Source organism: Carcharhinus amblyrhynchos, chromosome 30, assembly GCF_965287045.1.
Source record: "Carcharhinus amblyrhynchos chromosome 30, sCarAmb.v2.hapA, whole genome shotgun sequence".
In the NCBI taxonomy this organism is placed as follows: domain Eukaryota; kingdom Metazoa; phylum Chordata; class Chondrichthyes; order Carcharhiniformes; family Carcharhinidae; genus Carcharhinus; species Carcharhinus amblyrhynchos.
Window position 1 is genome coordinate 5,994,067 of NC_137353.1, and position 13,039 is coordinate 6,007,105.

Below are 13,039 nucleotides of genomic sequence, written 5' to 3' on the forward strand. Positions count from 1 at the left end.
TCTTGATTAATAGTCCAGTGATAATACAACAAGACCATCCATCACCTTCTGGTGATGATCAGCCATGATCATGATGAATGGTGGAACAGGCTCAAAGGCCTCTTCCTGCTCCTATTTTCTGTGTTTCAAACAGGTTGAATGAAGCCTTAAGTAATTGTCTGTGGCTACTGACCAGACACAACAAAGCACACAAGAGCAACTTGCTCCTCACCTGATTTTACCCTTCCTCTTCAAGGTTGACATCAGAAGCAGAGATCAAGGCTGCCTGCTGGTATACAGTGACAGCAAACTTATCATGCTTGTAGAAGCTCCCAGGTTTCAATAAACCACCTAAAACTATATCCACACAAGCCAGGGCAGATGTACATCAGGCATCTACAAGTGGATGTTTAAAAACCCCACTGTGCCACTACCATCTCCTAGAAAAGTGACCTTGCTAGTGCACTCGTACTTATTTCCTACACTACAGAGACTACTACAAATTATCCAGCAGAATTATACAAAATTGTTATTGTGCTCCATCAGCCTCAAGGAGAATGCTATATTAAGTCTAATGTATTTTAAGAACACAATTATGAACTATGATTATTTCAAAAAAACATTTTGTTCAGATTTCCAGCATTTGCAGTATTATGTTGGATAAATTCAGGTCTGACAGCTTCTGTAGAGCGAAACAGTTAATGTTTCAGATTAAATTATCCTTCTACAGAACTGTGGCAAAACACTCAATGTTTAAAGTTTATTTATTAGTCACAAGTAAGGCTTACATTAACACCACAATGAAGTTACTGTGAAAATTCCCCTAGTTGTCGCAGTCCGGCACCTGGTCAGGTCAACGCACCCTAACCAGCACATCTTTCAGACTGTGGGAGGAAACCCACACAGACATAGGGAGAATGTGCAAACTCCGAGCCAGGAATCAAACCCAGGTCCCTAGCGCTATCAAGCAGCAGTGCTAACCATTGTGTTACCGTGCTGCCCACTCTCTCCACGGACGCTGCCAAATCTGCTGAGTATTTTGTTACGATTATTCCACTATGATTTAAGGCTCAATTTTGAATCAAGATTCACCAGAAAGTACTCGAATCTTTTTCATCTCAAGCCTCTTGGGCCTTTTATGGAATATAAAAAATGGGAAACAGAAGCAGGAACGAATTCAATGGTCTTCCCCCTGCAATGCTCATTGGAATAACTGGGCTCACATTTGAAGATTTTCTATTTGAATAGAATAATTCACCTCCCAACTCCCCAAAGCCTGTCCCCCATTTCCAAAGACATTTCAGTAGTGTGATTGAATACTCTCCAATTGCCTGCATAAGTGCAGCTCCAACAACAACCAAGAAGCTCAACACCCTCCAGGATAAAGCAGCCCAGTTGTCAGTACCCCATCCCTCCATCATTGGAAACATTAGCTTCCTCCACCACACTGGCAGCAATGTGTACCATCTACAAGCCGCATTGCAGCAACTCACCAAGACCCTGTCTTGTGACCTAGGACTCCTAGGACAAGGGCAGCAGCTGCACGCAAGTCCCCCCCTCCAAGTCGTACACCATTTGGGTTGGGAATGTAACTTTTCCTTCTTCATCGTTGGGTCAAAATCCCAGGACACTTTGACAGCACTGTGGGTTTACTTGCTTCACAGGGTAAGCAACAGGTCCATCTTCCCAAGGACAACTAAGGATGGGCAATAAATGTTAGCCAGCAACACTCACCTTATGAAATTTAAAATAATGAAGAATCATAGAACCCTGTGGTGCAGAAAGCCCATCGAGTCTGCACCAAACACAATCCCACCCAGGCCCAACCCCCATATCCTTACATTTTTTACCCATCACTCCCTCTAACCTACACATCTCAGGACACTAAGGGGCAATTTTTAAGTATGGCCAATTAACCTAATCCGCACATCTTTGGGCTGTGGGAGGAAACCAGAGCACCCGGAGGAAACCCACGCAGACGCGAGGAAAATGTGTAAACTCCACACAGACAGTGACCCGAGCCGGGAATCGAACCCAGGTCCCTGGAACTGTGAAGCATCAGTGCTAACCACTGTGCTACCGTGCCACCCCAAATACCTGTCTTGTGCAATGGGCTTGTATAATTTTCTGTACTGCAATGCAGATGCCAAGAACAAATAAAAGTGTAACATTATACCAAAGTAACCGATATATTGGCTGTTGGATACCAGAGAAGTTAAAATACTGTTTATAAAAAACTAACTTGAAGTAAAACTCCCTCTTGTGGTGAGAAGTAGAACATCAGCATGATAAATAATTGAGCTTTTCCTTTTACATTTTCGATCATCACTGTCAGCTCATTCAAATGGTCACTCATCACATTCACACACAGATGGAGTCAATAGATGGGTGTTGTTGCACGTCTAACTTCCTTCCTCAGTGACATCCACACATCAAAACCTGGATTTGTAAACTGCACACCCCCGCCCCCCCCGATGTTCCTTCTCCTCAGCCCATTGGTCATTCACTACCTGTTTCCCCAGCTACGTTGAACATCACTTCTAGAACTCCAAAAAATAAAAGTATTCCAATCAGTCCTTTCCCTTCCTTGCTAACTCTGATCTTGAATGGCTTCAAGATCCTTACCCAATTCAGAAGATAGATTTGAACCTCATTCAATGCAGTTATCTCCATCCAACATTCCTTGCAATAAATAGACCGGGACTTCTCTCTCTGGAGCGTAGGAGGCTGAGGGGTGACCTTTTAGAGGTCTATAAAATGATGAAGGGCACAGATCAGCTAGATAGTCAATATCATTTCCCAAAGGTAGGGGAGTCTAGAACTAGAGGGCATAGGTTTAAGGTGAGAGGGGAGAGATACAAAAGGGTCCAGAGGGGCAAAGTTTTCACACAGAGCGTAATGAGTGTCTGGAACAAGCTGCCAGAGGTAGTAGTAGAGGCAGGTACAATTTTGCCTTTTAAAAAGCATTTATATAGTTACATGGGTATGACGGGTATAGAGGGATATGGGCCAAATGCAGGCAATTGGGATTACTTGAGGGATTAAAAGGGCAGCATGAACAAGTTGGGCCAAAGGGCCTATTTCCATGCTGTAAACCTCCGACTCTAAATCACAAGTGTCTCTCCTGTCCAAAATGCAGCAACTGTACAACTCCAATGGCTTCCCTCAAAACAACAAAAAGTAGCTTGGGAACTCTGGTAATTCAGCTCAACTAGACACCCATGAGCCATTTACATCCATGTTGTCTTGACAGCACGATTTATGAATCAGAATCCTACAGTGCAGAAGGAGGCCATTCGGCTCACTGAGTCTTTGCCAACCATCATCCCACCCAGACTCTGTCCCCATAACCCCATGCATTTACACTAGCTAGCCCTCTGACACTAAGGGGCAATTTAGCGTGGCCAATCCACCAAACCAGCACATCTTTGGAGTGTGGGAGGAAACCGGAGCACCTAGAGGAAACCTACACAGACACGGGGAGAATATGCAAACCCCACAGATATAGTGATCCAAGCCCGGGTTTGAGCCCAGGTCCCTGGCACTATGAGGTAACCGCTGTGCCTTTGTGCCGCCCAAGTTGAGTATGGGGAGAAAAACTCCCAAGATCACTTGACTCCTCTACATTTCGAATTCCAGCAATGAGGTAGAAGCTCCATTTCAGGCCACAACCTGCAATTAAACTCTCCCAGGGAGCAAGGGGAGGCCAGTAAACAAAGCTTCAGATTTTAAAGGTCACTTTCAAGGAAAAACAACAGTCTTAATGAGATTCAATATTATTGATCTATTCTTGGAGTGGTCTATTACCATAGGATGGCAGGGAAGTCACCTATTACTGCTGACTGTTCATGACTGAGGAATTAAGGAAACAGGCTTTTTTCCTTTTTAACAGGGAATATTGACATTCACTGAACAGAAACAAAACCATGTCACCGTTTTCCTGCATTTCTTCAGTTATGAATTTGCTTCTCCTCTTCTGGCCATTAAACATCACCAGCTCCACTGCAATTAGGATAATTGGTTAAGCTCCATAATATCCATGGCACCCCTAACCTGTGGTATCCAGTTAATTTACTCGAGTGAGTGCATCAAGCACTCGTGTGTGCCTAAGTAGGATCACGTGTTACGGGACCAATTACTTCTGAATTGTGGGATAATGCAACACAAATAATGTGGGCTTCTGTCTCTCAAAGGCAGTAAAACAGCACACTGTCAGACTGGTGTATAGGCTAATAGATTTATTTACAGCTAAATAATGCACAGCAGTAAGACACAATAATACAATACTTCAAACAAAAAGAAAAATCAGTTCACAAGGGGTAAAGCATTTTTACAATGTATTTCTCACATGGATAAAGTTTTGCAGTTGAAAGTCTTTTGCAGGCTGCCCGTTGCAATGTTGAGTAAGTGACAAGATTTCTGTTGATCTCAATTGAGTTAAGTAAAGTGAACACCGAGAGATGTCTAAGCCCTCTGAATAAAGAACTGCTATTTAGTCATAGACAGTAGTGGACGCTTCCATTTCTTGCTAATGAGCTATTAATAATTTGTCCAAGTCTCTTACATAACTACTCTTTGACCACATTGAATAGCACCCAAAGGCTACTTTATAGATCAAGCAGCCTCCCATATTTCCCTGTTTTGGTGGTGAAAAAACACCATTTTAGTTACTTTCAGACGTGAACATAAAACACAGAAATTTGCCCTTTTGATGTCTCAAAATTCCTTTCCTCAGTCACCCCAAAATTATGGTCAGAGCAAAACAGCAAAATCCACAGTGTTTGGAAATTAAAAGTTTACATCACTGGCAAGGTCAGTAATTCCGAATTGTCCCAAGGTGGCTTCTTGACCTGCTGGCAGTTTGCTAAACCATTTCAGAGGGTAGTTAAGAATCAATCACATTGATTGGGTCTAAGGGCAACAGTTTCCCTTCCTTCAAAAATGTCATTCATGCACTCAGTTGGGTATTCATCACAACCTGATACCTTCTGACAAGATATTAACCCTAAGTTTCCCCCCTCCACAGATTTTGCACAACCTCAAATGTTTTACTATTTTTGTTTCATCCCATAATTGTCTATTTTTTTTCAGAAATCAAACTCCATTTTAATGATGTTTTACAGTTCAGTAGATGATAGTGATGTTATCAATAGACTTTGAGATGAAAATATAGTTAAGAATTTTCTCACAAACGAAGGACAACTTAATTCCACCACATTATCACCAATGCACATTTTCCTTTCTTATACTAACCAACTGATTTGTACACAAACCTTCTGAATTATACTTTTACATTTATTTGTGCGATACAAACAAGTTTGTGGACACAATCAGTAGTTAACATTACCAAACATGTACACTTTCTACTAGAATACTCAAACCAGTTATATACATTTGCATTTCAGCATAATGTGGATTTGAAGTAGCTATCTGGGCTGATGACACCTACAAACAATGCAATATTCCCAAGTCACAGGCCACCTGTGAGAAAACAATATGGTGAAGGAACTCTGGAGTTCAAGCCATTAAAAAGACAAACACTGGCTTTAATTATTCTTTTATTTTGACGCTGTAGTGCAACGGGCAGCAAGCTTTATCACCCCCAGAAATGTCACACTACAGAACTCATTAAAACATGCTGGACAATATTGTAGTGTTTAGGGCTGGAAATTTATTGTAGCTCAAAGACTGTTCAAACTGATCTATCATACAGATCTGTGAGTAATACCCATATTGGCTACGTACAATTTATAACATGATTACACCTTGGTTAGCTTTTAACATGATAGCCTTTAAGTCTAATACATTATCTACGATGACAATATATGGATAGACTTCAAGTCTCATACACAACATGAACACAAGACATCTATGTCAGACAAATACTTTAAACATAGGATTTATACTTTCCCAACTTTGAAAAAAAACTAGCACTTGTTTAAACTTGACAAAATAAGAATCAAGTAAAACCATATTTCCCCCATTGTTAGACAATCTACAATTTAAAGTTACAAAAGAATTGTGTGACTATTCCACTTCCTGGATGTACATCATTAAGTTATGCTATTTGCAAAAATCAAGGCACTCCCAACCAGCTCACCTCAATCCAGTTCAAATGACATGTTTCTGCCAAGGGCAGATCCTGATCCATATAATGGGAGAAGAAAGATCCAAAAAAGCAGAGCTGGCTTCAAGGGGTAAATGTGGCCACAACATGGAATTAGACGCTGTACAACTGGCAAGGATTTATAAAAATCCTGAATAATATCACAGTCTGTACTAAAGTTCTACATTCGCAACTTCCATCAAATAAGAATCCTGCATCCTTGTGTTTGGACTTCAGTTCGAATCTCATCTTCAACTGTTAACAAACGGCTGATTTAGCAGCAAGCGAATATTTTTCGATTAGTGGTATAACACGACTAGCCCACTCTTGGGTTAGGATGCTTGTATACAACTTTTCCCATCATCCATTAGTAACAATTCTCTCAAAACAACAGGCTGACTCTACTGCAGCTTCAACGAGACGTTGGAAAACTGACTATAAAAGTGTCTTCAGACTTCTGTGGAAAGCTAGTTTGTGTGAGAAACTGGATTTTCAGCTTCACCAAAGCAATGACTTAATTTGAGCCTTAAAACTCAGTGATATTGCCATTCACACAGCAGCTAAAAATGCTCCACAGAGACATCTTGTGGATGCTGGCCTTTCTATAGCACTTAACCACATTCTCTGTACTCAAAACAAGAATGTATGCTTCTGGTTTCCAAGGTTTACCCTAAGCAACACAGACCCACAAACTCTCTGCCTCTTTCTGTTTGATACTGAAATGCTATGGGTGTGCCCATTTGAAGCTTTAAAGGCAAACACTCTCAATCAATAGTTCCTGGATTCAGACTATAAAATCGTAGAAATGTTGCAACATTTAAAACCTCTTGCAAGATTTTTTCCAATTCCACGTAATTCAAGGATAAGGAAAGAATATAACAGCCCAGGAACATTCATCACATCCATTTCCTACCAGGTCTCACTTTTCCTTCGAGAGAAACCAAATTCATCTCTTCCCTTCTAACCATTTACACATTACCTCAATCACAACAAAAGTTCCAACATAAATTTTGCGTCAGCCACAATCTTCCCGATAATTTTGACCACAAATATACCCGAGATGCTCAGAGATCCTTTTCAAGTTCTCTTGGTTTCCTTCAGCCAGGCCTGCTTTGTGCATCTCACCAAAGCTGCATATTTTAGTACCTTTCTGGCAAACACACTTCCATATCAATTACAAATTCATTTAAAAAACATGGAGGCAGAGAACTGTTTTAAAACTAAACACATGATTCACAAATGAGCCAATTTCTTTGTACAATTTCAACTACAATATTACCAGGAGAAACCAAAAAGTTTACTAAATGTAAACAGATAGCTTAAAACTACAGTACAATTCAATGTACAGGATCTATTTGATAGTTATTTGAAACATGTATGAGCCAACAGGGATGGCTCACAAAGAAAGCATATTAAGTTTGATGAGCCCATCTCTCCCCATTGTAAATCATCCATTTTAAAAAGACAGTATTACCTATGCTTGGTCTATACAGGGCCTGCTTTTTGCCAGTCCACCCACCCAATGTAGTGAAACTTTTGCATAGTGGCTGCCAATTCTCCATTCTGGTTAACCTTTACTTTCATTTTTAACAGAGCATAAATATTTGAAGATACAGGAGTTTTATGCAAAAGAGCATACAGTCTTAAAAGCCTAATTATAGGTTGACGCTGGATAAGCATTTAAAATTACCCAAAAAGCCTTACTTCAGCTTTAGCATCTGAACACATTGAAATGTAAATTACAACAGTACTATTTCATGTGGCATCAGTAAGGATGACTTTATCTTAACAACAGCCAGCACATTTTATAATTAAGTTGAGCAGATTTGACTTGGAGCCTCAAACGGTCAACATAAAAGATACACTGTCTCTTTAAGTTTCTGCCTTTTAAACTCAAGTCTATCCAATCCCTGTTTGTCACTACCACATGACATTAATTACATAATTTCAATATATTTACAAAATATTAAAAATCTTGTTATTCCTCTACATAAATTGACCTCTTCTGCAATTTTTTTCCACATGCACTAGAAAAAAATCTGTGACCAGGCCAAAACCAAGCAACTTTAAACGCTACTCAATGCAATTTCTCTTTTCAATGGAAACAGAAAATAGCAAAGCTGCCTCTTAGAGCAAAGGGGACAGTCCTGAAAATTGTGTGTATTGTCTAGCTAAAGTCACTCATCAGATGACAAGAAAAAAGTGCAAGATGGTTCCTTAGGTCAGATGGAGTGAGCAACGGAGTCTCCAAAAGCACAAAGCGACAGCAGAGAGATCAATAGGTAAGAGTTGAGTCATCCCATTCAAGTTGCTGCTGTCTGTTTACATTCTGCTGGTCTTCCTGCTCACCTTCCTCCTCCTCACTGCTTTCAGATTCTGCACTGGTAATATCATCCTCCTCATCACCTTCCTCACTTTCTTCCTCTTCTTCCTCCTCTTCCTCTTCACTACTATGCTGGTCCTCGTACGTCTGGTGAGAATAGATCATACGACAAGGAATTTAATGACCTATGTTCCTTCAAAATGTAGAATAAAATCATTTTTATACATGTATGTGCACATAAAAGTGCACACCAGCAACTTATTTCCTGCATGGTTAAAAATGTCAAAAAGGTTTTTGCACTGCATTAAATTGTCATTTACCTCCATAGGATTTACTGTAATAGTCAAGGCTGAATCATCCCAATCCATCTCATTCTCTTTCCCATTCTCTTGATCCCGCATAGTCCGCTGATGTGCAGCACGGATTCGGAAGACCCCGAGGATTATCATGAAGACCAGGAAGCTCACGCAAACCACAATGACAACTGTTGCGGCACTGGGTACAACTTGAACAAAAAAAAGCTTGTTAAAAAGAAACTATAAAAAGACATTAATTTATAGTCTGGAACATGGCCCACAAGAACATTGACATTTACGGAAACGAATTTATTTTAAAAAACGATCATGACTTGCTGGGAACATGATACCGTTCCCTCCAGTTCTACATTTACATCCAAACACACTAGATATCTTTCAATACCAAATTAACCAGATTTCATAATGTGGCTATTTGCTATTTATCATAAAATTTTACTTTAAAACCACATCATAGGCTCTCCCAGGCCATTTCTAGTTGAAGCAATTTTCTCCCGATCTATAGGAAGCCACTAAATAGAACCATGGGGGACTTCCATGCTTTGTGCAACAACTGGCTTCAGGTCACAGTCTGAGCTATACTAGTTGACAAGTTATAAAGAGAAATTGGTAGCTGTCTGAATGCAGGTTACTCTTAATCCTGACTATACAAGTGTGCAATTCAATAGAATATTACAAGACTAAAGAGAACATTTTTCCAAGTTCATTTCTAAGTTTTCAAAATTCACGCCAGAAATTCTGGAATGAGCCAAGCTCTGCGATTGGCTCTACACTTCTTGAAAGACAACACAAACCCTTTGAGGTGGGATCTGTTGCTGTCAAAGTGCTGTCATTTTAGATCAGCTTTAACTGTCAGTGATATTATGGTCAAAATGAAATCTGGATTAATTTGGCAAACCTTAATCTGTTAAGATCTTGATTTAAAAAACTTACAACATGGGAATAGCTGAATTCCAATAAATACAATAGGTTAAAAAATTAACCGCAAGCAAACTAAAAACATTTTCTTACTGTGATTACTAGCATTGACATGAGCAAAAGCCTTGGTTAGCATTAGAGAAAGAGGCTTTATGTCTAGTACAGATTTGGGAAACTCATGCATGGATTTCTCATTAGGATGGCTGTTTATACATTTTTAAATGATAAACAAATTAACATGCAAAACAGTGCACCCAGTGCAGCAGTCCTGATTGAACCAAGGTCTTATCAGACATTCTACCAAATTGAAACATATTGCCTGAATTTTGGAAAAAACAAAATGAAAAAAGCAGAGACTTCACATTCCACCTTCTGTAATTAAACTTCTCCAGGTACCTGAGGATGAATGTGGGTTTGCAAGATTGTGGCCAGACAAGTCAACAGAAGCATGCTGAACTGGGCGAACAAACTCTGGCTGTGCCAACACATGGTTGGGGTGTTCCACTGGATTAGCTGTGTGAATCACATTGACCTGAAAACAACATGTACATCTCAGTTAAACTGACCCACAAGACCCAGACTGAAGTAAAATTAGTAACCTAAAAAGCATTCTGATCCTTTGTTCACACCAATTGTAGAAGAGAATTCCTACAGTGCAGAAGGCGGCCATTTGGCCCATCGAGTCTGCACCGACCACAATCCCACCCAAGCCCTATCCCCGGAATCCCTCACATTTACCCTGCCAATCCCTCTGACATTGAGGGTTAATTCAGCATGACCAATCAACCTAACCCACACATTGTGGGAGGAAACTGGAGCACCAGGAGGAAACCCATGCAGACATGGGGAGAATGTGCAAACTCTGCACACACAGTGACACAAACCAGGAATTGAATCTGGGTCTCAGGCATTGAGGCAGCAGGGCTAACCACTGTGTCCCCAGGATTGTGTCCAGCATATTACATTCCTGATGTTTTTCCAATGACAGACCTGAATCATCACCTTTTTACCTTCTTTAAGTCAACTAAATGTGATAGTTTAAGGTGTAGAATTGTTGCCAACTCTCACTGCACAAGGGAGGCAGTGGCGTGCTGATATTGTTACTGGACTGGTAGCAGAGAGCCAGGGTAATGAACGCTCTGGGGATCTGGATTCAAATACCATTGTGGCAGATATGAATTCAATAGAAATCTGGATATTGTTGATTGTCATAAATCCATCTGGTTCACTAATATCTTTTAGGAACAAATTGCTGGCCTTGCCTACTATCCTATGAAATAAAACTCAACCGACATCAAAACAGTTCCCATTTTACCACAATTGAAATATCAAAAGGAAACACAAAAGCTGTGCACAAAGAATTCCAATTGGAGAAAACGCAGATACATTCATGGGACAACTTTGCGGAAATGCAAATCATAAATTTCATTACCTTTAATCTTTGTCAAATATAAATATACTTGAAAGTTGAGGTGTTAACTTCCGATCGCCTAATAAATTGTAGAATTATTACAACCTTGAAGGGGGCCATTTGGCCCATCGTGTCTGCAATCTCCCCAAATGAGCAATTCACCTGGCACCATCCTCATGCTTTCTCCTAATAATCTTATGCATTGCTTTTTGAAAACGACCATTCTAATTCCCTTCTGAATGTTTTGATTGAGCCTGACTCTACCGATCAGGCAGTGCGTTCCAGACCCTAAACATCTGCTGCATCCCTCTTTCATATTGCTCTTTTGCCAATTGCCCTCTTATTCTCAATCCTTTCACAAAGGGAACAGTTTCTCCTTATCTACTGTCCTGATCAGTCTAGATTTTGAGCACCTCTATTCTCCAAGAAAAACAGTCCTAACTTTTCCAGTCTTTCATAACTGCACTTCCTCATCCTTGGAAACATCCTTGTTAATCTTTTCTGCACTCTGTTTCTTAATGCCTTCACACCCTTCCTAAGGTATGAAGCTCAGGAAAGGACATAATACTCCAGCTGAGGCAGAATAGTGTTTTATGCTATCTCCATGATAAAGCTTAGGCTACTGCATGCATCAATCACTCTCAACACGTCTTGCCACTTTTAACGACTTAAGCACATATCCAATCAGGTCCCTCTGCTCCTGCACCCCTTTTAGAGTTGTACCTTTTATTTTATATTTTGTCTCTTCATGTCCTCCTTCCAAATGAATCACCTCATTTCTCCACTGAGCATCATCTGCCACCTGTCTGCTCATTCCACCAGCTTATGTCCCTTAACACTCTACACTATCCTCCTCTCGGTTTGCAATGCCTACATGTTTTGTATTACCGACAATTTGAAATCATGTCCTGCACACCAAGGTCCAGCTCATAAGAAAAGCAAGGGTCCCAATACTGATCATTGGAGGACTGCTCTACAAACCTTCCGACAGCCCAAAAACCGTCAATTAACGCTTTGTTAGTCAACCAATTGCTCCTCCATGTTGCTACTGTCCCTTTTATTTCATGAGCTATAACTTTTCTCATGTCTGTTGTGCGGCACTAAATCAAATGCCTTTTGGAAGTCCATTCACGCCACATCAACAGCTTTGCCTTCATCAGTGGATGGTTAGGGTTAGGAATGCACTGCCTGAGTGTGGTTCTCTCTTACCTGATCAAAAAGCTCCAACCAGCTAGTTAAGGACTATTTTTGAGATCTTAATGCAACAGAAGTTTGCAAGCTTCTTTCAACAAAGACAACAGGAGTTTTCACCTACCTCAACTTTGAACTCATTACTGGCATATCGTCCATTCAGCTCTGAACAAACAAGTTTAAACTTCCTTTCAAACAGCGACTCACTGTTCCAGTTTCGGTAACGGATCAAATGCAGCATTTCTTCATAATTTGACATTGTGTTTACACCTATACAAATCAAAATAATAAAAGAACATTGAAACAGATTCCAAAAAAAACTAGCATTAGGATTTTCTTTCCAAAATGATTGAAAGCAGAATACTCAATTGGACATTGCTCAGCATGTTTATTCAGCGAGCAGTTAAACCACATTAGAAAGGTCCTGACGCCTGATCTGTTATTTTACTTGTCGGAGAGAGCTAGTAATGTTAATATTGATTTTAGTTTCCCTGGCTTAGGGGAAAAGGGTCAAAGGCAATCAAGGTCGTCATCTCAGATTGCTGGCTTGTGACCTTGGCTGCAAGTGTTCAATCAAGCAGTCAAATAGCTTGCTGGCAATTACAGCCAAGGCTCACAGTTAATAATAGATGAGGCACCAGAGGAAAACTGGACCTGAATAAGGAGTTAAAGTGATTTGATGAACTATGGAAAATTGACATGGAGAAAAAAAATCAATTGCATGATGTTTGCCATCCTAAATTGTCTATTGCAAACTCAATCTCATTCAGTATCTGAAGGCACTGTAAATTTTACTT

At 40.2% G+C, this 13,039-nt stretch overlaps 1 protein-coding gene across 4 annotated transcripts in view; it reads right to left on the bottom strand.

Annotated features, from left to right (window-relative positions):
• Window positions 1-4,202: 4,202 nt before the first annotated feature.
• clstn1 (calsyntenin 1) overlaps window positions 4,203-13,039 on the bottom strand; it is a 73,637-nt gene continuing 64,800 nt past the window's right edge. For all 4 annotated transcript variants that reach the window (XM_080215302.1, XM_080215305.1, XM_080215303.1 and 1 more), the window contains 4 exons: window positions 12,367-12,512; window positions 10,037-10,172; window positions 8,729-8,913; window positions 4,203-8,555 (listed from right to left, as the gene is read on the bottom strand). In XM_080215302.1, the coding sequence (XP_080071428.1) occupies window positions 8,361-8,555; window positions 8,729-8,913; window positions 10,037-10,172; window positions 12,367-12,512 (662 nt within the window). In that variant the 3' untranslated portion in view covers window positions 4,203-8,360. The remainder of the gene's footprint in view (window positions 8,556-8,728; window positions 8,914-10,036; window positions 10,173-12,366; window positions 12,513-13,039) is intronic.